This window comes from Falco cherrug, chromosome 4, assembly GCF_023634085.1.
Source record: "Falco cherrug isolate bFalChe1 chromosome 4, bFalChe1.pri, whole genome shotgun sequence".
In the NCBI taxonomy this organism is placed as follows: domain Eukaryota; kingdom Metazoa; phylum Chordata; class Aves; order Falconiformes; family Falconidae; genus Falco; species Falco cherrug.
This window is the reverse complement of record NC_073700.1, coordinates 30,176,940-30,204,291: the sequence shown is the minus strand read 5'-3', so window position 1 is coordinate 30,204,291 and position 27,352 is coordinate 30,176,940. Positions and strand designations below refer to the sequence as shown.

Genomic DNA, 27,352 nt, shown 5'->3' with positions numbered 1-27,352 from the left:
AACAATTAATTGACAACCTTTATTTGGAAGTTCAACAATCAGGAGGAAAACACATTGCAATTGTTTTAGCTTTTGAAAGATCCCCAAATAAATTACATAAAAGACTTGTGCAGTTCTAAATATTAAAAAGACCATAAAAAATAATGGTGCTCTCATATGCCAGAATTAATCCTTTTCCATTTCAACTATATTAAAAGTTGCCTGTGCAGGGATTATTTCTATAGCTAGACAGAAAACAATACAGTTTTCAGGTCTTAATGCCTCAGTAAAGATTTACAGGCATAGGCACTTCAGGGCAAAAAGAGATCAAGAGAGATAAGATCCCATGAAAGTCAGATCTCTATATTGACACTCGATCTCTAACTAAACACTACTGTAAATTGCAAAAGGTTTTAAAGTAGGCAACATTATCCCATACCAGTAGAACTGAAAGCGTGCTGTTAGATTACATAGGTTACAGTGGAGTTTAATTTTAATTCAAGACCTTGACGCCCCCACAAGGTTACCAGTGCTTTCTACAGAAGATGTGGTTTTTAGAAACAGAGTATGTTTGTATTGGGCCCATCTTGACATGTTTAAGCCACAGTGATTTTTAATGTCCTCAGTTATTCCTCTTAAGGAATAATGCCAATTATTCCAAAATTAATTTTTTCTTCCTTCATTGTTCCACACTTCTTCCCAGATTTACAGGTGCTGGCATTCAGATAGATAACCACAGAATGAATTCTAGTGTCAATTGCTACCCCTTTCAACACATTCCAGTACAGTATATAATGAAACAACATTAAAGGCTACCAATACTGTGCAGGTTTCTCTTTCTACTGTACCACACCAAACTTCTGATGCATAGTGAGCAAGCACATAGTTATTTTTCAAACTAAGATATGAGTTTGAAGCCTGGCTCAAGTTAAGTATCGGGTTTTTGATAGCTAGGAGACAGCAGACTCACATTTAGGAAGCTCTAGACACATTTTCATTCATGCCAGAAAATGTTTGCTTCTTTTCACGCTGATTGCCATCTGTGCCTTTGGGTCACACTAAGATACTATCTCCCCTTCATCCCAGAACCTCTCTGCTGACAGCACTAAAGCCAGTCATACACTCAGTTAAAATGCAAGTCTTTCTGCTCTGTATCTACTTCCTAATACTTTCATATTGGTTATTACAGCACAGTAAAGTAAAAGAAAGCCATCTTCATTATATTTGCTGTCCAAGTGTTTCCCTATAGAGTAAGAGCCAGGTAGGTATTTTATATCATTAGTATGTAGTCCTGACACACTACATACCCTGCCCTTAATGTGTCAGAGTCCTCAGCTCTAGTCACTCTCTCTGTAGGTATCCACGACAGTCACAGTTACAGACCTGAAATATTATACATAAACAACTCTGTATAGCTCTGCTTCTATTTAGCAAAATTACTCTTTTTCATAACATGCCCTCTAGAATGGGAGGGAAACAGATCTCAGCTTCTGCCAAGAGGATTCTACCCCTTTTATTCTTTTATTTTCTATATTTTTTTTATTCTTATTGCAGATGACAGTCATGTGACCAAAGTACAAGCAGGAAAAATTTACCCATCGGGAGTGTAAATGACATTCTTCAGACTGCTTTGGGTACGGAGAGCTCCCAAAACTGCCTTTGGAAATAGCACAGGCAGCATTTCCACTGATGGGATTAAATGAAATCAGCTGCATTGTGCTGCAGCCATCCAGTTTCCTCTTTGGCTGCAAGTACTGGCATAAACTCTGATAAGCCTCAGATAGTGCTTCATTGAAATCAAAGAACTGAGACAGCTCTGACTTATTAGTATTCAGCAAAACACTGGTGACTGATTTTTAATTTAAGAGAAGAGGGAAAAGGTGATAAAAATCTTATATTTAAGTGTGCTTTCTGTTTACAAGGCTTTATTACTCTTTGATGACAAAGAAACCATTAGGGTCTCCACAAAAACTTCACTGTGTGTTTGTAAAATTAAGTTCTCCTTCCAGTATATGTTATATAATTTATCTAGTTTGGCTTAAAAAGGAAAAAAAATCCCAAACATTTTAATGCCCATGAAAGATGTAGGCAGATTAGTAGGAACTATCCAGTTATATACAGTCTACATAAGAGATCTGGGAAGACCCCTCTGATCATATTCTCCACATCCCATTATGGTTTTGGTTCTTCTGTGGACAATGATATTGTCAGATGGTGTAATTTCTGGATGCAGTCTTTATTTCTATTATAACCCAACCTACCACTTCTGCTCCTAAACCTAACTGCACGGGTTAGGTTTTGGATATTACGCTTACCCTAATCCATACCTCTCAGAATACAGCAGGTAGTGCCCGTGCTTTCCAGCAGTTGGCCTAGTATTTACCTTATGACAGGTACCCCTAGGCTGTATCCCTCTCCCAGGCTGTGATGGGGCTTACTGCGTGCTTGCAGGATGTACTATCATGTACGCACTCGCGACGGTAGTACTGAGAAGAGAGATCAGCATTAGACTTAAAACCCCATAGTGTTCAGTGTACGAGCAGTCTAGTTAGGTGAAAGTTTCAGACAGTCAAGTGATGTAAACTAAAACGGGACACAAAGCAACATATCTCCTACGTCAAATATTGCCATATATTACAGATCACCCTGCATAATCCACTCATATTTGTGACAGGTAAGGAGAAGCAGCAGTCACTAGGGTATCCTTCACAGAACACTCCTGCTATTTACACTCTTTCTCTGACAAATACAAAAAACTGATTATGTGATCAGACATTTCAAATACAAAATAGTACTATACATACCATAGCAAGCACGCTTGGAAAACGCAATAAATAAGAAAACCCTGCTGATACAGTAGGCCTAGAATTGCCTTATGACCAAGAAATGGCTTTCTAAAAGCCTTTAGAAGGTCTGCACAGACTGTGTTCAATACAAAAATAAACAAAACAGATATTAAAATATAACACAGTAAAAATTTTTAAGTAGAGAGGATCCAGTAACAAATACAAGCTGTTCCCCTTCAAGTACACAGGCTGGAAATTGGAGCCATGTCTTTAACCACTTTCTGATTAGACAAATTGTTTTAGTCTACCTGAAACAAAACTTTGCTTGACATGAAATAGTTCAAGGCTTTACTGCTTTCATTTAAATTTGGCAGCTGAATTTATAATCCTCACTGTGAAAACATTAAAGTGTTTTGGTTTAGTTTTTAAATCCAAACTCTCTGTGTACCAGGAGGATAAGGTTAACAGTCAGTCAGTGTCTTTCAGCCATAAATTCTGCTGAGATGACATATCAAACAATTACTCATTTATGGCTGAAATAATGACACCTGTCATTAAAAGGGGTTGATATTCCTCCCTTTTTTCATCTTTGATATGCTTTATCTTGGTACAAATAGTTTTGTTTGTAAATCTAATAATTCAAGATCACCAGAGCCTGTTACCAAAACTTAGAAGTGAGTGTAGGTTTTCCTCATCTGCAACAACGGAGAGACAATAACGATATCATCTGAATCATCTGAGTGAGCTTCATCTGCAGACAGAGAGGGAGTAGGCTGCGATTGCTTCTCACAGGACCTGGCTGAAATAATTACAAAGGAAACAAGGTCATCAATAAACAACATTGATAAAAACAAACCCTTATGGGAAGCGTAATATACTCTGAGCCATTAAGTTTCCAGAATCACCTACAGTTATGATTAACTCTGATCTATATTTTTCTACATATAACTATTCCTCTTCCTCTTTAATGAAACAGCACGCATGGCAAGTATTGCCATAGTGATCACGCATGATTCGTCTTATTGTCTTTAAATCTTTGCAAGTGGTTACACACCACGAAATAAAGCAATTTGATACTGAAGCCATCTCAGGTCATAAAAATAAATATTTATTAGATGGCCAGAAAAGGAAAAATTGACCCAAGAAAGCTTAAGATAAGCAGAAAGGTCACAATGAGAACTTCAGTCAGATATAGATAGCAAAGGGAAATAGAAAAAAAGGGAAGCTCTCAGTGAAGGTCTTTTCATCCTTATAAGATACCAGAAATAATATTCACATGCTGTACTACCTTAATGACAATAAAAAATGGTGACCACACCATGTTTTTGGGCTTAGGTTGGGGTTTTTTTGTTGGGTTTTTTTTCATTTCTTTCTCTTGCTTCTTTGCTGTGTTTCTCGGTGTGTCATTCTATGCATCTCATCAATTCCAACATTTGAAGAAATGTTCAGGGCATGAACAGATAGAACTATAATGATTCCAGTAAACACTGGAAAATCAGAGGGATAAAATGGATACATATAAGGCCCCTAACATCTGATGAGCAGGAACCAGCAGCTTATATCCCCTCTCCAAGAGATCTATGAACGAAGTGACGACAGCTATTAATACCTTCCAGAACAATATCCTCCCCTCAGCTATTAATACCTCCTAGCACAATATTCTCCCCTCAGCTCCACTTACTTTTCAGTTTCACATACAAGTTCTCTGAAAAGACTATCTCCCAGAGAAGAAAACAAATCAAGATAACCTGTGGGAGGAAGAAGAAACAGACAAGAAGCCATACACTGAGATTTTAACACTGAAATGGAAGGAAACATGGAAGGCACGCAGAGACTGTTACCTGGGGAGAACAATAGACAGGCCACAGGTCATGGTGAGACAAGAGGTTCCTGACACAGAGAAAAAGTCTCCTAGTATGGAAGAGGACGCATACACAGCAACTGGAATGTGGAGTAAAGAAAGGGGAGAGCAACCAGCCCAAAAATAGGAAAAGAGTGACAGAGAGAGAGCCTGTGAACGGAAAGGAGGAATGTAGGGAGGCCATTACATTGGCTTCAACCTACAGAAGCAAAGAAACACGTGACTTTCCAGCTAAGTGAAATTCTTCCCTGCAGTCAGCAAATAACATAGGAGTTTTTCCGGAAGAATTATGTGCCAGTAGTACTGGTAATAAGGATGAGTAAAGAGAACTTCCAGAAGCAGGCAAGTTTAACTAGAAGATGCAACTTCAACAACAACCAGATACTATATATGAAATAGTTTAATATTGTCCAAATCATTCTTGATTATATACTGCTCTTGATGTCTGAGACTTTCTTGTCCTCATCTTCAGTTTAATATATTTCAGTGACTTTCTCTTTGTGCTTGTGAAGGGGTAAGCACTGATTAGAGTTAAGAGTTGTATGTAAATTCATTACAATTTCAAAAAAGCCTCAAATTAACAGTTGTATCCGGAGTGGCTAGTGATATGTAGAGAGAAATGCTGCTCTTCTTCAAGACTGCTGTGCATGTACAGAACATATTCTTCCTTCCTGTCACACCTGACAGAAACAAACAAAATGCTAAGTTTCACAGACTGAATCGTTATTAACTGTTCCATGTCATGGGGAAGCAGTAGAAATGGCTGTACAAGTCTCAAGTACTGTCCACATTCTGAAGACAAGCAAAGCAACATTGAATGCCACATAACTTTTGCTATTTTTTCATAATTTTTTTAAATTAGAAAACACAGATATATCTAACCTGCAGCAAACAATGAATTAAAAGTCTGCAAATGCTTGACCAGGATTATATACATTTATTCTAGCAGATACATAAGGTTCTTTTAAAATACATTTCCATCTTTTCCATTCCTCTCAAAATAATGCCAAAAGGCTAGGGAAATTAAATGACTTACTGCAATATATACTTTCACTTAAAGTGCAAGATCTAGAGGTCATGAAATGCAGGTTTGGACTTGGGACAAATGAAGCAAGAGCTTGTTCAACAGCTGCATGATTTAAAGCTAAAGGAATTTGATGGCTTTAAATCACTCAGCTGTTAAACAAGCTCCTTGTCTCATGTACTTTCCAAGCTGCAGGATGACCAGTGAAATACATTACATCAAAACCCAATTTTGCTTGTGGATTTTTACATCAGTCCTGAGCTAGAAGTGACAGATGTTGGACTTTTAGTTAACTTTAACCTGTTTAAGCTACATGAATTCAAACAGCAAACAACCTGCTATAACCAAACTGATTACTGAGGGGTCATATTTCTTCATGGAGGTGGCATTTACACCAGAACACTCTCCTTCCTTTAGTAGCCTTTTCCCAATTTGTCTTTTGGGAGGGTTTGGTTGAACCCTCCAGTGCACCAGGAGCTAAGACTTCACAGAGCTACATAGTGCAAGACAGTCTTTTAGGCAGTTGTGCAGTTAGAGAAGTACATATCTGGTATGCCTCTTCAAGCTAACTACATACAACCTATCCTCATCCCAGATTTTGAAAACATCTCCCATATTTGTAAAGATCAGCAAGTAAAACCTGCTTTGTTCTCAATCTCTGCTTTGTGATGCTCACCAGAAAAGGGACTGCAAGAAAGAAAGTTTGAATACTTATGATCTCCTCTCTATACCCCCTCTGGTATAAATTCTTCCAGAACTTCTTCACTCCTTTGTCATCATAATCTGCAATAAACATTAGTTTTGGAGACTTCATAGCTGGACAGTGACTCTGCTCTATTAGTATTCATACTACAGCATTTATTAGACTAGATTCATCTTACACACTTCTCTGTGTCTTAGAAGCCCTTCTTCAGAAGCACAAAGTTTTGTTGGTTTTTGGTTGGTTGGTTGTTGTTTTTTAAAGAGATTCTGTTTGGGTAGAATTTGTCAACTGATTTACTCTGGGTTTAGACTAAGCATGCCAATAATGACTACTGCAGTACAGCCCAGGCAAAAAAGGATGCTGCAGCATTTTTTCTGAATACTGTAACTTGACATAATTAAAATCACTCATAACTCTAAACACTTTCAGAAGCAAGTACTACCTACTCCTTCACAAATTAGGATACACCTCTAAATATGGACTACAGTAAAGTTTTTTCCTTCACCGAAGGGCAACCTCTGCATTTGCAATCCCTGCAAGTCTGGCTTATTCCTCATCTCGTATCTTTGAGAAACAGCCTCAGCTGCTTACAGCATGCTCTGTTTCTGAGCAAGTCTGCAGAGACTGTCAGCTTTTCAGTAACAAAAAACCCAAATCAGTGTTTCTCAGATCACCCTCAAAGTTGCTCTCTTTTCTCCATCTGGTCCATAAAAGCCTTAAGTACCCCACTCTAGATAGAACTAACTTTTTTCAGTTTGGTTTTAACTCCTTTGAAGGTGCATGTCTAAGGTTGTCTTATTTTCAGCACTGTTACAAGTACTGAGTAGGAAAGTCAAAACATCCTCTTAAAAGCCTCTTTGACTTTTAACTCCCACCTTCTCACAAACAGCAATGAAGGAGTCAAGAAGGAAACCAAATGGCATAAGAGCCATCAAAAAAGACAGATATTATTTTCCCAGTTTGTATTAGAGCAGTACTAGTTGGCCACGCTGTCCAGGACTTTGTTTTTTCTCTTACTGCACCAACTGAAGACTGCTGAAAAAAATGTGACTAAATACACATGGCTCTTTTTACCAGATGTCTGCCCCCTTCAGAAACTAAGTCAGGATGGTGAAAACATTCACAGCTTGTCTATGGCTTTGGTCCCAAAACATAGTGGAAAGTACCATACTACATCAGCTACAGGGCTGGGGGGACTGAAAAGGAAGTAGAGAGGCAATACAGGGGAACACCATGTTCCTTGAACAGTTACGACTCACACCCCAGAGAGAGAACTTCCAAACCACAGTTGTGACAAAAAGGCAAAGCACTGTGAGGAAGCTGGGACTGATACTGTTAAAGCTTTTATTTTTTATGTAAGGGACTGCACTTGCCAGTATAAGCAACAAGTCAACAAATTAAAAGACACGCAGAGTCCAAGTATGCATTTGCACGTGTGTGCACGTGCAGATGTTCTCTATAAAATTGTGTGTGCACCCACTCAAAACACACGTACTTTTGAACATAGAGGGAAATGAGATTACCAGGAACAGATGATGTGAAGATTGAAGGAGGTCTCTGGAGTGCTGCTGAGACTGGTTTCTTCTCTGCAAAGTAAACTGCAGAATCTGTTTTTTCACTTGGTGCACTGGACACAGAGGACCTGCAAAAAATACTGCATTGCATGAGGCACAGAACAGTAATTGCAGTTGTCTTCAGAGGGCATGCTGAAAAGTTTCTTGTGTTGCTAGCCTCCAAGAGACAAAAGCCTATCCCTTGCAGAAGTGAACTAGTATGTTAAAGTGAGATGTAACTCTTCTTGTAACCATGGCAGCCAATACTAAAAACTTTTAGAGCAGTAAACCTTAGAGACAAAGGAAGTATTTTTCAAGACAGAGTCACCATAAAACCTAAATAAGTAAACTAAGCTTGTTTCCTGAGCTAAGTCACTAGATGGTATTCCAGCCCTTCCCTGTTCTTTCTCCACACAACCCTTAACTTCACCATGTCAGGTCTTCAGATTCACTTAATGTAAGTGAAGGTACTAACAATCAGTTTGATAGCAACTGTAATTTCTTTTTCCTCTGAAGAGTAATTATTTTACTTTACTTTTACTTTACTTTTCCTCATTACTATGGAAAAGAGCATGCAACAGGATATGAGAAGACTACTGCCAAAGCAAGAAACCCTTTCAGTTGCACACACTCTGAATTTTCTCACAAGCAAGCTCTCCCTTGCCATTGTTGGAGCAATGGCCTTGGTTTTCTCTGCCAAGCAACCCACACTAAAATTCTATTAAAAAAAGACGACTCCTCTCCTGCAATAAAAACAATTTTGCTACTGCATGTTGCACAAATACCCATTCCTCACTTACCTCTCCTCAAGCAGTACTGTACGTGATAAGTGAGCCCTGAAAATGGACTGGATCAACGTCACAATTTCATCTTTCTCCTTGCAATCAGAAGACAAGCTCAAGGAGTTTGACATGGAAGACATGCAGGAGTTCTGCAAAGCAATCAAATTAAAGAAAGCTGACCTTTTACAGATTGCACAGAAGCCTGAGAGAAGATCTTGCAATCTTACTCCTGATCATGGAAGTGGTAGTAAAGTAAATATTCCCATCTTTTGGTCTGCAGTCTTTAAGGTTCTATAAGAAGGAAATGCAGCAAGAAATGCAAATCTGATCATCACACAAGCTCTGAAGCACCTGTATTCAATTAATGAAAGAGCAGACACCTGCAAGGAAAGTTCATTTATTTTCCAGGAAGACATTTTTTTGAAGTCAGAGGAGCTAAGGCAACCTTCATAATGGATATATCTTCTGCTTGTATCAAGCAAAAGTATTCAGTCCTACTACATTGGGCCAGTTTACTAAGTAAAAGCGCATGTAAAGTGCAACCAGATGGACAAACTGGATGGAGGATTCTGAATTATCTTTAGCCTGCTAAAAGTCTAAAGGATGTTCATATAAGTTGGCAAATAATTTACAGAAACTAAATGTTTAACTGTTAAGGAATTTTTTTCATATTCAGAACTGAAAAATCTGGAGAGAGCTTGACATGACAGAGGACACAACAAGTCTTTGGTTGAGCATGCCACATGCAAGACTCCTTTACTTGTCACTCCAATCAACAATGCTTTCTAAATTCTTGTTTCTGAACTTCAATGACAAAGTTTTATCTATCACTACAATCATACAGCAGGGAACACTTCAGAGCAAGTACAGTTTTCAATAGCACTCCAAATTAAAAGTTAAAGGGTATGTTATTAGCTGATGATAACCAGAAAAAACAAAGAGGAGACCTAGTTACAGTCCATAATGCAGAAGTTATAGCTTTACTTCCAAGAAAAACTGTGAAATAAAGAAGATTGAAAGGGAGACTACGGAATGAGCTCAGTGCCTCTCTGGAATTACGGTGGTGCTGCCAACCAGTGCATTAAAACATCACTGGGTGATTCAGAGAATTAAGTCTGGAAGTACTGTACTTTACACCATAAACTAAATATAATGGGATGCCTGGATACCCATTTGCCCCAACAGTTACCTCGTTGTGAGATTTTGCATCATGCATCCTATTAGTCAGTAACAGTTTCTGTCGAGCTAAATGTCCTCTGAAAGCTGCCTGAAGCATAACAACTGCCTAGCATGGAAAGAAATAAGTAGATGTTAGCTCCTTTGAAAGATAGCAGTTATAAATTAAAGCAAGAGTCCAAGAGGGAAGAGGTAATGGGGAAAATAACTTTTCCCTGTGCAATAAAAACTCTTTGATGTGTTGACATTTTCTTACATTTAAAGGATACACACATGTCCCCATTACTTCACAGGAACTCTGCTGCAATCTAGAGAATCCCCAGCCTATGACAACCCATAGACATACACCTCCATGATTTAAATTCAGTATGGGAGGTGTTCATGATTGATCCTATCAAACGCAGTTAAGTTCTAGATGCCAACACTAGCTTTATTTCACAAACAGAGCAACATGCTCCCATTCCCAGATTAGATTCTGGCTGCTCAGCAGGCTCTGTGATGCTCTGGTGCAATCAGATATCAAGCCAAGTCTGGCAGACCATTGTGGTGATTACACTGAACATGTCTTTCCTTTTAGAGATTTTACTTTTTGGTTTAGATCAACAAAAAGCATCTAGAAGTAAAACAGCATGTTTGCATCACATGGTTGGAATTTTTTCTGATTTCTGAAAGTAGGATTTTTAATATTCTGGAAGAAACAATTGTAAGATGCTGTTTAATCATAACCTTTGTGCAAAACACATGAAAAAGCGACTTTGAAAAAATTGTCAATTTCTTCATAATATTCAGGGACATTTCTTCTTAGCAAAAGCTTTAAATTCCTCCTTCAAATCCTTCTTGTAGTGAAAATGAAAGCATTATTAGAATTACCTAATTTAGAAAATCTTTCCTGTCTGTTGGTATCAAATTTTGTGCAAAATTTTCAGAAGCAAGGTATCAAGGACAGAAAATTTGAGACCAAAAGGAGAACACTTTGAACAAGATATATCAAACAAAACCAGGATGTCAGAAGGAAGGTCATGATCCAGTCTGAAGAACAAACATGATCTTGGGACAACAGTTCATATTACAATAGAACTTCTTTAAAAATAAAAGTATTATTCATTTGTGCTTTGATACAAATTGTCTGACAACCAACAAAACAGTAAAACAAACATACTCACCTCATCCAGAGCAGCAGCTTCTTTCTGAAATGAAAAATGCCTAAGCGAATGCCACAGATACATACACATTTTATCTAATAAAGATTTTTCCAAATTTTTCCCAACAATTAAAACACATAGAAAATACCTGTCCCACCTCCCCCGAAAACTCAAACAACAAACCTAAGGAAAAAAAGCTTTTAATCTTTAAAAGATGTGTGGATAGTTCTTTTGTCTTTAGTTTCCCAAGAAGCAATTATAAGGCTAACCTCACATTGAATGTCATACACCTGGAAAAAGCAGCATTATGTTGTTGCCCATAGAACAAAATGTAAGGTTAACACTTTTTCTCTAGATCATTTTGTTCTAGTTGAGTGTAACTTAATATACGAAACTTCCTGTATTGCCTGGAAGATTTCTTCAAGGGGAGTTTAACTTCTCAGTCATACTCCAAGAGGCAACAGCAGCAGTATTGCTTCAAGCACTGCTATGCTTACTTATTTTCCCTTCTTATCTAGACCCCTCCATTCAGAAACTGGCTATCTCAAAAAAGAAAGAGCAGGATTCTAGGGAGCAAAGTTAAAAGAAACAATAGGATTCTAGGAAGCAGTGGGGAAAACTTGTAAAAAGCAGCGGAAGAGAAGATGGTGGTAAGGAATCATACTGGGAAGCACTGCTGCAGTTCCTGGAGCCTAGTTGATGCTAGAACAAGAGTAAGATTCAGAGGGGGATGTCCTCACTGTTCCCCGGTAGGAGAATTTCACCTTGTTTCGGTACATCTTCCAGTGTCTCTGGATGATTTTGGCTGCTTGTTCCTTCCTGTGATCTTCTCTGCCTTTAAATGTGCAGGGTAGCGAAGACTACAAAGAAGAATCTTTAAGTTAGTACACTAAAGACACTAAAGTTAGAGTTCTGTGAGGGAAACAGGTTACAAATGACTCAGAAAAAATCACCACCAGAGTTGTTAAATGTTAATCTTGCCTGCAGGGCAGAAGGAAGTTAAAGAAAACTCTTAGTTCTAAATACTGCTCATGTTCAAACTCATCTAGATGACTGTTACAGTGAAACACATTCCTGTCCCCATTTTAGCTGTTGGCAGAGCATGGAAATGGAAGGTTTTCATTTACACATACTCCTATTTTTCTATGCATTGCTAAAGCAGTAAGAGCTCCAACAGTGGAACCCACTGCTTTGTTGATCAGAAATGGTTCATATGTTATCAACAGACTGAGAACAAATGTCAGGATATCTATTTTGAAATTCTTCGTACTAATTAGCCAGGGAGCTCGCTACTGTCTCATCCTGGCAAGTGTGGTCCCAGGATCATCTGTTTAAGCTTACTGATGAGTTGGCCATCATATGACACCAACAAGACTGAGAGCTTGTGTAAACTGCCATAACTCTACTCTTCTATCTTGAGGAAGCGGGGGGGGGAGCAGAAACCAAGAATAAAACAAGATTTTCTTCCAGTTATTTCTTCTGAGGTGTGGTTGCATATTCTACCTCTCACGATCTGATCCTTTTGGTCCCTAATGTCATACTAATTGTCATACCTCACTTGCCAAATAAAAGTTAACTGCAATTTTAGAAGAAAAATTTAATTTGTTGGTGTAAAATTATAAGTAGAGGAACAAGAGATTTCACAGACTCTGAAAAAAACTCTTGATTCTGTGAAAAGGAGTTATTTATAACCTAAAAAAAATGAGTTACAGGCTTAAGTTTAGCAAATGGATCATGTTATATTAAAAATGACAACCTACTATTAAAATGAAAAATTGGTAGGAACTTAGTGATAATTACAAATAATGGGAACATTTCAATAAATGGGTGGTTACTGGCCAAGAATATATATAGTCTGCAGAGGAAAGAAGGAGCTGTTTGTTGGCTGTTTTTAAAGGCTCAAGTTATTTGGTATTCAAAACATCATCTAGCATCCATCAGCCTATAACACACACACACAAAAAAAATAATCTAAAGAATTGTACGGTATATCAAAACCCAGCACCCTCTCCAGCTAATCGACATTTTTATTCATATTTTTTACTACCTGTATTTCAGAGCCTATTTATTTTCAAGTACAAATGATCAAAATACCCAGTAATAGTTTTCAACTAGTTTTTTGGGAAATGAGATTAACATAACCACACTGCATCTGAAAGCATGTCTGTCAGTGCCTATTCATCTCTACTGGCCAGTTATAACATTTGGCAGAGGGATGGAAGACTGCAAAGATATCAAGTGCAGTCATATTTCACGGATAAAACCCCAACTGATTACAGAGCCTCTCTGAAAAGACACAACTAGCAGCTACTTGGACTATCAGCTCAACTTGCTATATATCAGTTAGAAACCCACCACCACATAAAACCCCATGTGTCTGTACCTTATTAAGCTTTTCCATTGCCTCTTCTGCCATTTGTCTCTTCTCTTCCTCCAATTGTGACTCCAGTTTCCCTACCTTCTGAGTCAAGTTCTGGATCTCCTCACTGTGGTTGGAAAAGCAAACATATTTATAGCTAGAAGTCTTCTGTTGTTCTCACTTTGAAAATACTAACCCATTTCATAAGAATTGGTTGCTTTGCCTTTTTTAAGGCCAAAGTGTGAAACTGCTCACGGTAATATGCTACATATTCTCCTAGTAACAGACACGTAACATCAATTCTAAAGTTTTGATAGCACAGCCTGACATTAAAATTAAAGTCACAAGGTTACAATGGTACCCTTGATGCTATTAATAATGCATCTAGATCTGCTACAGTTTCATATTTGCCAAAGTCCTTTCTTACAAAGTAATAATGAAATCAGGTTTTTTGCCACACGTGCACAGGATTATTATAAAGTTATACAGCGTACATGAAGTAAATGGAATGACATATCGGCAATGGTCTAGAAGCATAGGCTAAGGTAAGGTAAAGATACTACAGTTTTTTCTCAGAAAGAGAAAAAAAAAGTCTGAACCCAACATGGCAGCTTTCTTTTTCCATTTATCTTAGCAGCTTTTATTATAATTTAATTCTTATTTTTACTATACTACTTAGTCTTCCACTTCCTCTAAAAGCACTCTATAGAATTCTTCCCCTAGTAACTTATTCTATCCCTCCAAAACAGTTCTACTTATATGAATTTCCACCTTCCTGCAGTTCAGATGAACTCCTATGGACTTCGATACAGTTCAAAAGAGAATCTAACAGGTATTTTCTTTGTTCAGAAAGGATTTACTAATACAAAACTTGACACCTGAAAGTCTGCTCTTCTGTACTGTTTTCTTCCATCTTACTCTGCCACTTCTGTAGCTCCAGCTCCAGTTCAACCTTTGCCTGCAGTAACTGCTTGATATCTGATCTACAAAAGGTACAAAGAAATCTAAGCAATACTCAACACATTTACACTTCCAACATAGTAGTTATTTTTTGTTTAAACATCTGAAGAAAATAGGTTTTCTTAAATTTGTAAAGTAACTAAATGTTTAGGTTTTCCTTTTAAATCAAACAAAATGCAAACATACACTGTTCAGAAGCAAAAGGCCTCTTCACATGCTCTCACTACACATTTCTGCTCACAGTTGACACTGGAGACAGTGTCTTATCAACAATACATAGCTGTGTGCACATCTCTGCTCATGATCAGATTAACCTGTCTGCCCTTATGCACTGACCCACCAAACAAGTCCAAGCAACACAAACTGCAAATCAATTGCTTACGGGGGAGAAAAGAAGTCACAGTGCCTCATATGGCAGAAGGCAGGCTTAAAAAGAGAAAGTGATAGACCAGACAGATTTTTTTTCAGCAAAATACTTCCAAGAAGTGCTGCATAACATGACATACAACCCTTCAAAGGGTTTTCAGTGTGGCTGGCAAAAAAACCCCATGCCTTGAGAAATGTGTTAAAAACAAGCAACTCATTTTTCATCCTCTCACTGACTTTTTTTCTGCAATGTAATTTTACAACGCCTAGTAGGACTAGAAGAGGTTTTTTGAAATAAAAGCTGAGGAGACAATCAAAATTAGTTTTCTTGCTGAAAACAGGAAGGACTTTTCTTTTGTAACATGACAAGAAAAAATTAAATAATCCACACCTACAAAAGAACATCATCTCAGACAAAAGTCACACTTACTCTTTACTGAGCAGGAGGTTTTGAAGTGCCTTCCTATCACTCTTCAGTTTCTTCACTAGCCCTTGGAGATGATGACATTCCTCAGCATGGTCTAACCGTTGAGAGGCTGGATGATCCAGGTCTACAGAAGGCGAAGATGACATGGCAAGTACCTGTGATGACTCACTATCTGCTGATGACACCCTGGCATTCTCCATGGCATGTATTTTCTAAACAGGATAAATTTACACAAAAAAATACAAAAGAAAAAAGAAGAAAATCAAATCTAGCATAAAATTATTTTATTTAGGCCATGAGAAAAGATCAAATGAAAGTTGATTCTAAAACATGCATCTATATGCAACAAATATAAGAAAAGAAAAAAGGGAGGAAAGGTACATGGTACAGACATCAGTTTACATGTACGAGCCAGAATGCACAACACCGACATATTGAAAGACTACATGCCATGAGCACAAGCCCATGGTTCTGCATTTTCTGCTTCAAGACGGGGAAGATGGCCCAAGGATTATGATCACTTACTTTTTCTAGTTCTGAAATCCGCCTCACCAGCCTCTGTCTGCTCCACTCACTGTAATCTAAATACAACAACAAAGCTTTAAACATGAAACTAATCAGTGAGTCAACATTGTTCTTGCTTTTTGAAACTTCTGTCCATATAGAAAGACCATCTAAAGAGCTCTGAACCCCAACTTTAAATATGCAGCAATGAAAAAATGAGAATGGTCTTAAAATATTCGACTTCCACACCAATTAACTCAAATCAATATAAATCATTCACATTCATCAATTTTCAACAACTGAAAAACAGTTTTCCAGTGAAACATTAAAATCTTCAAGTGATTCCAGTCCAGAATTCTCAGGGATAATATTCAAAAAAAACTCAGGTCTGACTGGAGCAGCACATCCAGAAGTCAGAGACTCCTGTAGAAACTTCTTGTTTGCCCCTCCTGAATCTTCACCTTTGTAATAACTCCCTTATTTCTACTATTGTAGGGTCCTGCTCTCAAAACAATCTTTCAAATGTAGCTAAAACCCTTGCCCCACGCTCACCAACTTTTCAGCACGTACTTCTTGTTTTATTGGAAGGAGGAGAACTGCTCAGTACATGACCAAGATCTTCTTTCAGCCTCTGATTCTCATCTTGCAATTCCTTGACATTCCTAGATAATCTCAGGACAGCAGCATTCAGTGCCTTTAGTTGGTTTTGGGTATCTCTACCCTCTGTACTTGGAAACAGGGTCAAAACCAGAAAGTTAACTTAAAAGCAGAGAACAAAGCAGCAGCATTGAAGAGAGCTCAACAGCCTTACTATTCTAGTCAGCTGGCTAACTATCTCAGCTCCCCCCAAAAGCACTTCTCAACATTTTTGCACTTGAGAATTACCTATTCTTTTAGGTAAAAACACGCAAAGACCATCTTGCTCAACACTTTAACAATTGTTTTAATTTGCATCAAAGAAAAATGATACTTTGCAACTGTGAAAGTTTATTATTTTTACTTCCTCCCCCACTCTGTTTCATTAACACACAAACAAGGGTCCTTGTATGAGTTTTACTTATGTGGTTTTCTATTTGTTTTGTTAACCAACCTTATAAGGCTTTATCAGAGCTCTATTGACCACTGATTTAAAAACACTTACCTTCAGCCAATTGGGAGACTTCTCCAGAAAACTGCTCAGTACAGAAAGCGAACCTGCGTGTTCTGAATTGCCTTCTTTCACTTAAACAGATTGAGACTGGGAGAGAGGGCTATACATAGATGGAACCACTTTCAAACAAATCCAACACACATGCATATTTTCAGATAACTGTGAATGCTGCTCTAATAAGTAAAAGAAACTATTCCTGCGAAAGTAAACCCCAGAGAAATTTCTTTCTTCATTTGAGATGTTTCAATCAGAGACATTTTTGAACAGATTTGAAGAATACAGCTAACATTGATGTGATGGGAATTAAAGGCATCAGAAAAGGGAAAGCCTGCTACGTGTTAAAACTGTTTTAAATATATTACAGTGATTTTGCCTTTTTATTTTTTCTTATAAAAAGGGGAAGAAATTTCAGCTTCCAGATGCGCTAAGTTGTAAAGCTGGTTCACAAAACAGATTTCTAGTGAGATGAAATACTTGTTCTTTATGGTATGAGAAAATTCTTAGAAACTTACTTCTGGAAACAAAGGTCTGAAGGAACTGATGGACCTACTTTTTGACAAATGCTACTGCCAATAGTAATCACAGAACAATTTGTGAAGGAATCTTACACCCCATCCACTGGAATAATTACAAGGTAAAGGGAGAGACAGTCTAAAATCAACAAATCAGAGTGAAAAGCTGAATCAAATCTACCTTTTGGAGATTAAAAGGAAATGAAGCCATAAAAACAAATAAATAAGGCTGTCCATATATCACAGATGACTATTCATACAGCTGTCCCAGCAGGAGGGGGGGGCAGGGAAAAAAGCAAAAAACAAAGCACAACAGACAACCAAAAATGGGAAGTGACAGAAATTATAGAAATCATAACCATATCATGGAGTGTCATTATTTTAGGCTCATCAAAACGTAAATGAAAGAACTGCAGATCATTCTGAGGATATGAAAGGTTGCCTAGTTTCTAGCTTCAATTGGATACTACAGCTTCACACATAAATAATCGTGTCTCAGAATTAATGCTGAAAAAAAGGAGCTAAATGCCATTCACTTCAGCCAGAAATAACGTAGACAAGTATCATGAAAGAAACACTATTGTACAACTCTATGTGCCAGAGTCCTGACCTTCAACATCATTTATTATTTCTGTGCTCAGCCTCTCAAGTAGAGACTGAGTCAGATAATAGAAAGAGACTGCCCTGACCACTGCTTTTTGAAGCTATGAATAGATGAGGACAAGAAAGAGACCTGATGACTTATTTTCACCTGTAAATAAATCAGGTGTGATGGCTTACAGCCTCAAGAGGCTAGCCACTGCATGCCTGAGCTAACAGATATTTTTTTTTTAAAACAGTGACAAAACAAATTGTAGTTTTCAACCCACAAGACAGTGGGTTAGGGAATCACAAGCAGTATATATAAAGACCCATAAAAAGTTCTCACGTCTTTCTGTCAATCTAAATAATTACACACAAAAAAGTACAGCTGCCTGTACTTAACACTAGGAGGGCAGGCATATTTTTAAGTGGTGTGGTTACATTTTCCTATCCAACAAGATTCTATTAGCCTCTTCTCAGCTCAAATAACACTCACTTGCATAGATGCTTTTGATTTTCTCTCTTATTGGAGCTTTGTCTTTGTGCTTTGATTTTTATTTCCTCTATAGACTCTTTACCCTTACCACCATGTAGACACCCACACATTAGTGACAAGCACTAGTACAAGCTTCTCTGCCAGCGTCTTACTAGTACCACTCATGGAGATCTCACAAAAGCTACCCTGATGTGCAGGTTGCCTCCCTGTACCACAGGAAAATAATGTTTACACCAAAATACCTTCTTTGCAGCATACACCCCAGAGCAAGATGCGGAACTGACTCAAGAGTAAAATGTCAATATCTAGTAGTTTGCTTCAATCACCACTGATGTCAGAATAGGTGTGATTATGGGGGAAGATGGATTTTATGTAATGGAGACAAATTTTCAGAGCTTTCATGTCCTCTTTAAATAGCTCTAATATTTTTTCCACATCCACAAAATGATCTATCTACATGAAAAAGAAGTGTGACTAAGACATATCCCAAAACTGTGAAGCCAACCAAAGCAGTACCAAAAAGCAAATCCAGCAACCTAAATAAGAAAACAAACTCTTCCCACGTAGTAGTTTTCCATCAGTTAAAGTAGTACATGAGTGATACATCAAACACATATATGTAAACAGTGCCTCAAAAAATTTAAACATACTTTTTCCTCATAGTCTCAGACTTTGCCAGGAGGAGTTGGAGACGATGGACCTGTGAAACATGAAATGTAGTTTACATTAAGGAGCTAGCTGTGGAAGCTGACACTGCTACTGCAACACATTTTTCCATTAAGTGAAAATCAGAACTTCAGGTAGCAGCAGAGGCAATGATGCCATTGCTGAAAATCTGGCTGCTGTTATATTGACTTTAATCTAGATAGTACACGTACGGAGGTACACTGATTTCCCCTTTTTGGTTAACACACTCAACTTATTGAAGAAGAAAGGTTTTTCAGTACATGTACCTGGAGCTATGAGAATATCTATGAAAATCTGATTCCAACTGTAGAGCAGCTAAGCTCTACAAAAGCTACCTAAAACATTCCATTAATACTTTGACAACTGAACAACTTCCTCTCCTGTATGCACATTGAAGGATCTGCCAGACATACCTCTTCATAGTAGGTTTCCATAGCTGTCCTCATTTCTTCCAAATTAGTGGTCTTCATGTCTGCCTGGAATTTGCTGAAAATAGAATAATTCAAAATAAAACCCAGTCAGACCAGCAAAGATGCTGCAATACCTTTTGGTTTACAATTTCAGGATGAATGGTTTATAATTGCCAGTATGTTCTCAGGGTTCGTTAAAACTTAAAGAACAGATGAAAAATAACACGTATTTCAAATTCCCTTTATTATCTCATCCAATACAAGCCTCTACCTCCACCAAAGTCATACTTAATAGTGTTGTCTTTCTCCTTGCACTGTTGTTCGAGCTTGAGAATCTTCTGCTTTAGTCCACTAACCACCTACAGAAAGAAAAAAGAGCTCATGAGTCCTAGAATAATCCATCTCTTCACAGAAATTCTATTTCTCCATAGTCTTGCCCTGTCTTTATAAGTTGTAAATAATCAGATATACTTATTCCTACGTACTACAGTACTTAGTAAATCATATGCATGTCTGCTACCCTGCGATGAAGAGAACACTAATGAAATCAGATCCCTAGCTTGTATCTGTGGTAACACAGCCAACTTCATAATATTTATACACAATCATTAAATAAAAACAACTCTTCCCCATTACCCTGCTAAATTAAATCCGTTAAATAATAGGGAGAATGCTCCCTAAACAGATACAAGACAATGACAAAGGTGGCTCCCTGAAATAATAATTCCAGATCTTTGTTACTGGTTTCTTATCTGACTATAAAGGTAATGGTTACATGATTCCCTAATTGCTTATTCTTTCTTACTAAAATGTTGTTAATCAGTAGTGTTTCAGCTTGGCAAGAGGAAAAAACGAGAAGTGAAAGCAAAAAGGTAATGAAGAAACTATTACCCATCCATTAGAAGTCTTTTCTGACAAAGTTCGTGCCAGCTCAGAGCCCTGCAAGGTAAGACAGATAGTGACCAATCTTGCTACTTTATTTTACTTCCAGCTCTTTCCACAGAATTTCCTAACCTAATCAACTCCAGTCATTTCACAGTCCAACAGCTTAGGTTTGGAATGCCTATTGTTGTTTTATATTAGCACACTTCTTCCAAGATGTACATCTGTACACAGAAAGTGACAGGCACAAGGAATTCAGTGAAATTCAGGTCTTCTAACTACGAGCCTTAATGCTTCTCAGCCTTGTGGATCTGACAATAAGGCTCATCTTTGTCTTCCTAGTTCAGGTCTCAGGACTACATGCATTGGTCACCATGCAAGAGGTCAACTCCCTTCTACTTTCCTGAAAAATATTCAGAAAGCAGGCCCCTAAACCGACAGCATTTAATTTTACCTTCAGAAATCAAAAGTATCTTTGCTAAATAAATTTATCTGCACAGTATGGCATGATCTCCCTTTGAACTGAGCAGAGATACACAAAACCAGAAATCAAGCTCATCATTCCTAGAGGCCAACACGCTACAGACTCCTGAAATCTAGGGAGACAAGAAGAGGGTCACTCTGCTCAGCACTCTTTTGCCCCACAGGTATCCCCTAAGAAACAGTCACCTTGGAAGGATCCAACAGTTGTTCAATCTGTTTATCCTTTCGATTATTCTCTTCTTCTAGTCGACGGAGCTTAGTTTTCATTCGATCTCGCTCATTTTTCTGAGCTTGTATTGTCTAAAAGAGGGAAGAAAAAATTGTAAGCACATTTCAGAAACAGAAAGACGTGAAACACATTTTGATGTCAATAACAATCCAATTACGATGGTGAGGATGAAGTGAAAGGAAAAAAAGAAAATAAACAGAAGAGAGACCATCACACCAGACCAGGGCTCACAGATAAGAGAGGTGACAGGGCAAAGATAAAAGGAAAAGGTTTAACAGAAAGGCAACCTTATACAAATGATCTACAACAGCAAAGACATTTGTCTATAGGTATCCCTAGTGTTCCACATGCCCAGTCTTCATCTTTCATACACTGCACTAAACTTAACTGACAAATTGTTAAAATGTGATGGGTAACAGCCAGGAAGCGGAGGGGAAAAAATAAAATAAAGGAGATGGGGACAAGAAACCAAATACAATGAACCTTTCCAGTGTCCAGCTAGGGCCATGGCTGGGGTTCAGGACTGGGTATACTTCAAGGCTTCCACATCCAGTACTCAGAAGTATCTATCACACCATAAGAACAATGAAATTGCCTTAGACACAAGTTTAGTTTAGCCTTACAAATGCAGAAACCGAAGTATTCTGAACCAATAAGGCCTGGACATCTACAGTTGGCTGAAGCGATGCTATGACTTTCTATGTAAGTTTCAGAGAGACTGTACCTTTTTCAGTTCTATAATTTCATCATACATATCTTCTTTTTCCTTGTAGTCAGGAGTTCCAGGAATATAGCCTACACAAAAAGGTACATAACATAAGCAGATCCCAAAAGAGGTATTTTTAACTAACCAGAACCTCTATAGTTAAAGGAAAATACCTAGAACAGCACCAAACTGAAACTACACTCTTTTTTCTCTTCAGAAGAAAAATCAGCAAGGAAATGAATTTTAGAAATGAACGTGAAATGGAAATGTTGCTGTATGAATCTTCTGCCAGATTTTCAGCAGATTTCTCTTATCTCTATTAAAATAGTCATCCCAAGAAAGATATACTCCACAGAAGACTGCAGTTCTCTCATCTCAACAAATCAATTATTTATAAAAATATCTCTAAAAGATGTCCAGAACACATTTTTCTCTTTATGCTTAACATGTAAAAGTCTACTACCTTTTAAAGTTGCCAGAAAATGTGTATTACCAGTAACAGTACAGTTGTCATTTTATATGGAAGTAGGATTTTTAAGTTTACAGTTCTCCTTTAAGAAAAGCAGGATAAAAGTTTTAAATTTTGCTCTTCTCGTAAAACTCTATTGATTTTAATATCACAAGCACATGATAAAACACTTTCTAGAGAAGCAAAAGAAGCCAATTACATAGAATTTCAGGCACGCAGATGGTTTCTATCAATGGTTCCTAAACTATGTTTTGCAAAGTCACAATAAATTGTCTACAGCTGGCCCATTGAACCGTATTATATTTGCAATGTTTTCAGCTGCAAATGCATGGCAATTTGCAAAAAGTTCTGAAAGCTAATAGTGATTCATTGCTAAAAAAAATTTGGAAATCCCTGTCTTATCCAATTTAGAAATCTCAAAAAGTACCTCATGAATCACATTTTGACATATATATTTTAATACCGGCTAAACTTAAATGGCTCTTCGGTTACTAAAGCTAAGATCCTCAGCAATGTGTGTTTTTACACAGAAAAAAGATCATTAACTTTTATCTTCCACACTATTGCATAATTTACCATTACTAGAAGAACGAGAATGTTTTGGCTTCTTCATTCCTAGAGCTTCTTTCAAGTATTCTGGAGTGCTACTAGAAATGTTAGTTCGCATATGCCCCATGTCAACATCTGATTTCAGAGGATGGCTCATTCCTGCCAACAAAAATGGAAAAAAAACTGCAAAAATCAGGGATAATTGTGAATTAACTTCGTGGATTTATTCTGAGCAAATGCAACATAGAAAGCTCCAGATGCTGTTAATTATTCCCTGTATAAACTCCAATGCTCAAGATCAGATAATTCCAACCACCCAAATAAACAACAGTGAAATGACTTCCTATGTAGCCTATAGTCAAATACAATCTATTTTTTAAGAGTTTATATGTTAAGCTGAATTTTATCTATATATGCAGATAAAGTTTCTATACTAATACCTTGTTTCAGTGATCCCAACCACATCTTCCTTGGGTTTTTTACAGCTGCACTCTCAAGACGTGCACTGTCTGTTCCCTGAAGAGACCGACAAACTGCAGATTTTTTAGGATACCATTGTATGCTAGAGCTGTATGGAGACTCTACGACAAAAGAAAATATCTCAGTGTTGCCTTAAAAAGCTCAAGGTCACAAAAATTTTCTGTCTTGTGCTTCAAGGTTCCTAGACACAGTCCTATTTCTTACAAAACCAGAATTTAACTATATACTACAAATGGCTCATACAGAGCAATGGGACATTCACCTAAAAACAACAACAAAAAATCACAACAAAGCAAAAATTCAGTTCCAAAAAATGAAAAGGCTTAGAAAGAGGCATAACGACAGTAATATGACTCAACACATGTAGAAATATTTACACCTACAGTTTGGACAGGCATCCTTAAGATACCCGAGTGTCTGAATTCATACATTAAATTGACCCTTCAATGAATGTATACACAAACGTCCTATCACTGAGAAAAATATGTCTGGCTAAAACAGAAGTAACTCTGTTGTTACTAATCCACCAGCAATTTTCTTGTAGTAACTGAAGAACAGAATCGGTCTGATACAACTGCTGGGGAGCCCCCCACATTACTGCTTCAGGTATGGCAGTCAGGGTCAAATACTGACATCAGTTCCACTTCAAATTATTAATATAGATATGCACTATATGGGCTCACTAGTCAGTCTTCAAATTACCACGAGAAGTATATACAGTGCGAACTGATGTCACAAACAAAATAGTTGAGATTCAACAGTTAGTTTAAATTCCATGATTTAGGCAAGCAAAGGGATTTTAGGAAAAGAAAGATAGATGTACACCTATTAGAAAAGTATGCCTCTTCCTCAACCTAAACCAATATTTTTAGGTACAGCATCATTTGATTTATTAGAAACAAAACAAAGTAACAACAATCAGCAACACTTTGAGGTAAATGCCATCTTTGAAATATTCACTGGAAGTATAAAAAGCAAGATAAATGGAGAAGTACAGTAAGAAACAAACCCCAGAAAAAAAGGACAAAACCTCACATTAAAACTACAGATCTAATAATAACATTGTACTTCTAAGGTCACGTAACAAAAAGCACAAAAACCCCCACCCAACAAATGAAACCGAAAACTGCTTATTCTACAAATACAGATATCTACTGGATGGTAGGTAACTCCAGTAATTCTAGATTCTTTCTACCCAGCAAGTATCATCATTTCTCCAAAGAGACAAAGAGAAAAAGAAATTCAGAATGGTTGCCAGTAGAAGGGATAACACAAGAAGAAAATAGTTTATGCTGGAGATTCAAGAATTACATCTATAATAAACTTCATATATTTAGCCTATAAAAGTCTCACTTCAGAGGTTACAGAACAAATCTCAGATAGGCATGCTCTGCATATATCAGTGAATAACTCTAAAGAGAATAATAAGATGTTCTTTCAAGTAAATCTTCCAGTTTCTACATCCCACAAATCTGTCTTGTTCTGCAATAACGGAAGCAGAAGAAAAAATTTTGGAACACTTACTTGGTGACTTTGGAGGCTTATGAAAAATTTTCTTCTTTAACTTCTGGAAGAGAAAAAGAATTTTTAATGTATTTAAAATACTCTTCAAGGATTTCAGCATATAATTTCAAAATTGCCTTCAATCTCCATTTTGTATGAAGATCATTTGTTCTAATAACATAAAATCTTCAGTGTAGAAAAGAAAACCAGCAGCATTCCCTACATGCAGATTTGACCACAGCAACGGTCACCAGAATTAATGTGGTGTCTATTGAAGTTTTATGCTACAAAGCAGTCTGTTCATGCTCGGAACACTAAGACCTTCCCCATCAGTATTAAATACGAGTAGCAGCAAATTCAAGATGATCACAGAGTAGAGGCTGATCTGCAGAACCATTTCACTAAAGGAAAGCCTTATTCAATTCCATTAAAACTCTGTAGAAGGATTACTTGGGCCCGTAACTTGGTAGAACAGCAAAATGAAGCCAATCACCATTTGCAGCCCCCAGTGCTGAGAATTCAGAAGTCAGAATTACATTAGGTTTAGGAAGTTTTTGAATCAAACTACGTCGCAATAACGTTGTTAGCTTTCCTCTCTGAAGGGCGTCTTACCGACCAGGAGTTACAAGGATGTGGTATGTGTAAGAACATGCTGAGAGGCCTTTCAAGGCATTCCTCCACAGTGCGCCATTACTAAATCTCACCATTTCTGTATCTGATCCACAGGTTATTGCAGACAGGCTGTCATCTCCCTAGGAAATAGAGACATTAACAATGACATTCGCTACCAAATAATTGGTTAGAATACACATCCAAAAGATCTTATATCCTTTTACTATCACAACAAAGTTGCAATAAATTCAAATGGTAAGTATGTCACCAGTACTGCAAAACAACAGCATCATTTGCTTTAACACAAACATTCTGTATGTTCCAGTGCAAGTCACTTCAGATTCAAGTCACTTACGCACTTCAGTGCGCAGCACTACAATACCTGAAGCTTCAGGTGCCCCATCTTCCACGATGCTGATTCGGCACGAATTTCTCCACCAGCAAGAGTTAAGCAGCAACTCACCCACCTGTCCCTTCCTCACTCAGCTGTTCCTACCCTTCCTATGCTATGGGAATGTCCAGTAAACGCGACCCGAGGAGTGATCAGGCTGAGGAAAAACCCCAAACCAAGGAACCAAAGGTGGTTCATTTTTCCTCAGATTGAGAAGTGGGGAAACTTGTCAGTTCACACGTAAGCCTATCCACAGTAGAAGGAAAATTTCCACTTTGCTTTCCAATTATCTGAATGTAAACTGCCCTTGCATGAAGAACATTTTCACTTGCTGCTGACTCCATGGTGTTTAACCATTCTTGCTTTGGGCAGATGCTGATCTATGTCTGTAAGGGGTGTGTGCGTCTGTATGTGTGTAGTATTTTTGAGAACCCTAGCTGACATAACAGGAGCTGGGATTGACAACAGAGCAGGTAAAACGGCTTTCTGTGCTGTGTTTTGTGTGAGAGCAAGCAGGTATACCTCTCAGACACCATGCCATATAGTTTTTAATTTCCTGAGGCAATCTTCTTTGCAGCACACTGATTACCTTTGTTATTTTAAGGCCTTTTGATCACTCTGGGAGATCTCCCTATATAACTGCAGCTATCGCATCAGGAATCAGAAAACATGGAAGGTGCCCAGCTCAACAGGAGATGGTAAACAAGAAAACATTCACCATGACATAAATGTGCAGTAAGAAAAACACTGCTGTCCTTAGAAACCTTCACAGTCCCTTTGCTCTTGCGCAAGAGGCCCAACAAGAGCCACCTACGACAGACAACAAGGGAACAGGGTGGCTGCCAGCAAAGGGCCCCAAAACCTCCCTCCGGCTGCCGAGGGCGGGGGAGGTGAGCGGCAACAGCCCCGCTGTGCTACCGGCCAGCCGGGGAGACACGAGCAGGACCCAGCGCCCCGCGGGTCAGTGCAGACGGAGCCATCCTCCTCCCGCTCCTCGCCAGGCTTCGCCCCGGCCCCGCGGGCAGGCGGCAGCGTTTCCCAGGCCGGGTCCAGGGCCTCCTCCTTCTCCTCCCCGTCGCCCCCTCCTTACCAGCTCCCCCTCCGCGGCCACCTCGCCGGCCCCCCGGGCCATGGCGGGAAGGCCTCAGCGCTCGGCAGGGCGGCGGGGGCCCCCGGGGGCCATGGCGCCCGGCTCCGGGCAGGGGGCGGCCTGGGCTGTGCCGGCCCGCCCCGCGCGGCACTTCCGGGCTGCGGAAACCATGGCAACCAGCCGCGCGGTTGCGGAGCGAGCGGCAGCGCCACCCGGCGGGCGGAGGCGGCCACGCATGCGCAGAACGGCCGGGGGGGGGAGGGCGCCGCGCCACCGCCTACGGGCGGAGCCGGGCGGGCCGAGGCCTCGCTGCACGACGCGGCTGCCACCAAGCGGCCCGACGGGTGGGCAGCCCCTGGGAGGGCCGGCCTCGCTCCGCCACCCCGCCCACAGCTTCTGCCCGGCAGCGCAGAGACAGCCCCGGCAGGGCACGGCCCCTCACGGGCGCTGCCCCCAGAGCAGCCGCGAAACGCCCCGCACCCGCCAGCGCCCCTGCGCC

General features: G+C 38.8%; 1 protein-coding gene across 9 annotated transcripts; it reads right to left on the bottom strand.

Annotated features, from left to right (window-relative positions):
• Positions 1-27,084, bottom strand: IQCE (IQ motif containing E). 9 transcript variants are annotated; one of them, XR_008732176.1, is made up of 24 exons: positions 26,854-27,080; positions 25,465-25,512; positions 24,782-24,824; positions 23,218-23,358; positions 22,805-22,960; positions 21,778-21,848; positions 21,011-21,124; positions 20,351-20,398; positions 19,748-19,818; positions 19,463-19,535; positions 19,013-19,062; positions 16,193-16,350; positions 15,644-15,699; positions 15,122-15,330; positions 14,244-14,348; positions 13,390-13,492; positions 11,771-11,866; positions 11,028-11,051; positions 9,878-9,973; positions 8,707-8,837; positions 7,877-7,995; positions 4,447-4,513; positions 3,428-3,564; positions 1-2,465 (listed from the first exon to the last, which is right to left on the bottom strand). XR_008732176.1 is itself a non-coding variant. In XM_055709904.1 (24 exons), the coding sequence occupies exons 1-23, from the start codon at positions 26,893-26,895 to the stop codon at positions 3,457-3,459; spliced, it is 2,169 nt and encodes a 722-aa protein (XP_055565879.1). In that variant the 5' UTR covers positions 26,896-27,084; the 3' UTR covers positions 1-2,465; positions 3,428-3,456. The 9 variants fall into 9 exon arrangements, 8 of the variants coding, with proteins under 8 accessions (XP_055565879.1, XP_055565878.1, XP_055565884.1 ...); XM_055709904.1 differs by lacking the exon at positions 4,447-4,513 and adding an exon at positions 6,327-6,433 and having other exon boundaries at positions 26,854-27,084; XM_055709903.1 differs by lacking the exon at positions 4,447-4,513 and adding an exon at positions 6,327-6,433 and having other exon boundaries at positions 1-3,564; positions 26,854-27,083.
• Between the last annotated feature and the right edge of the window lie 268 nt (positions 27,085-27,352).

Bases quoted from the DNA above. Each gene is read 5' to 3' on its own strand.
- IQCE (XM_055709904.1), bottom strand. From the start codon at position 26,895: ATGGCCCGGGGGGCCGGCGAGGTGGCCGCGGAGGGGGAGCTG. The intron at 19,819-20,350 runs GTAATAGTTTCT...TTCTTTCTGTAG, and splicing joins AAAAGACTTCTAATGGATGG to GTGGTTAGTGGACTAAAGCA. The intron at 16,351-19,012 runs GTATGTTTAAAT...CCTGTTTCCAAG, and splicing joins TCTGAGACTATGAGGAAAAA to TACAGAGGGTAGAGATACCC.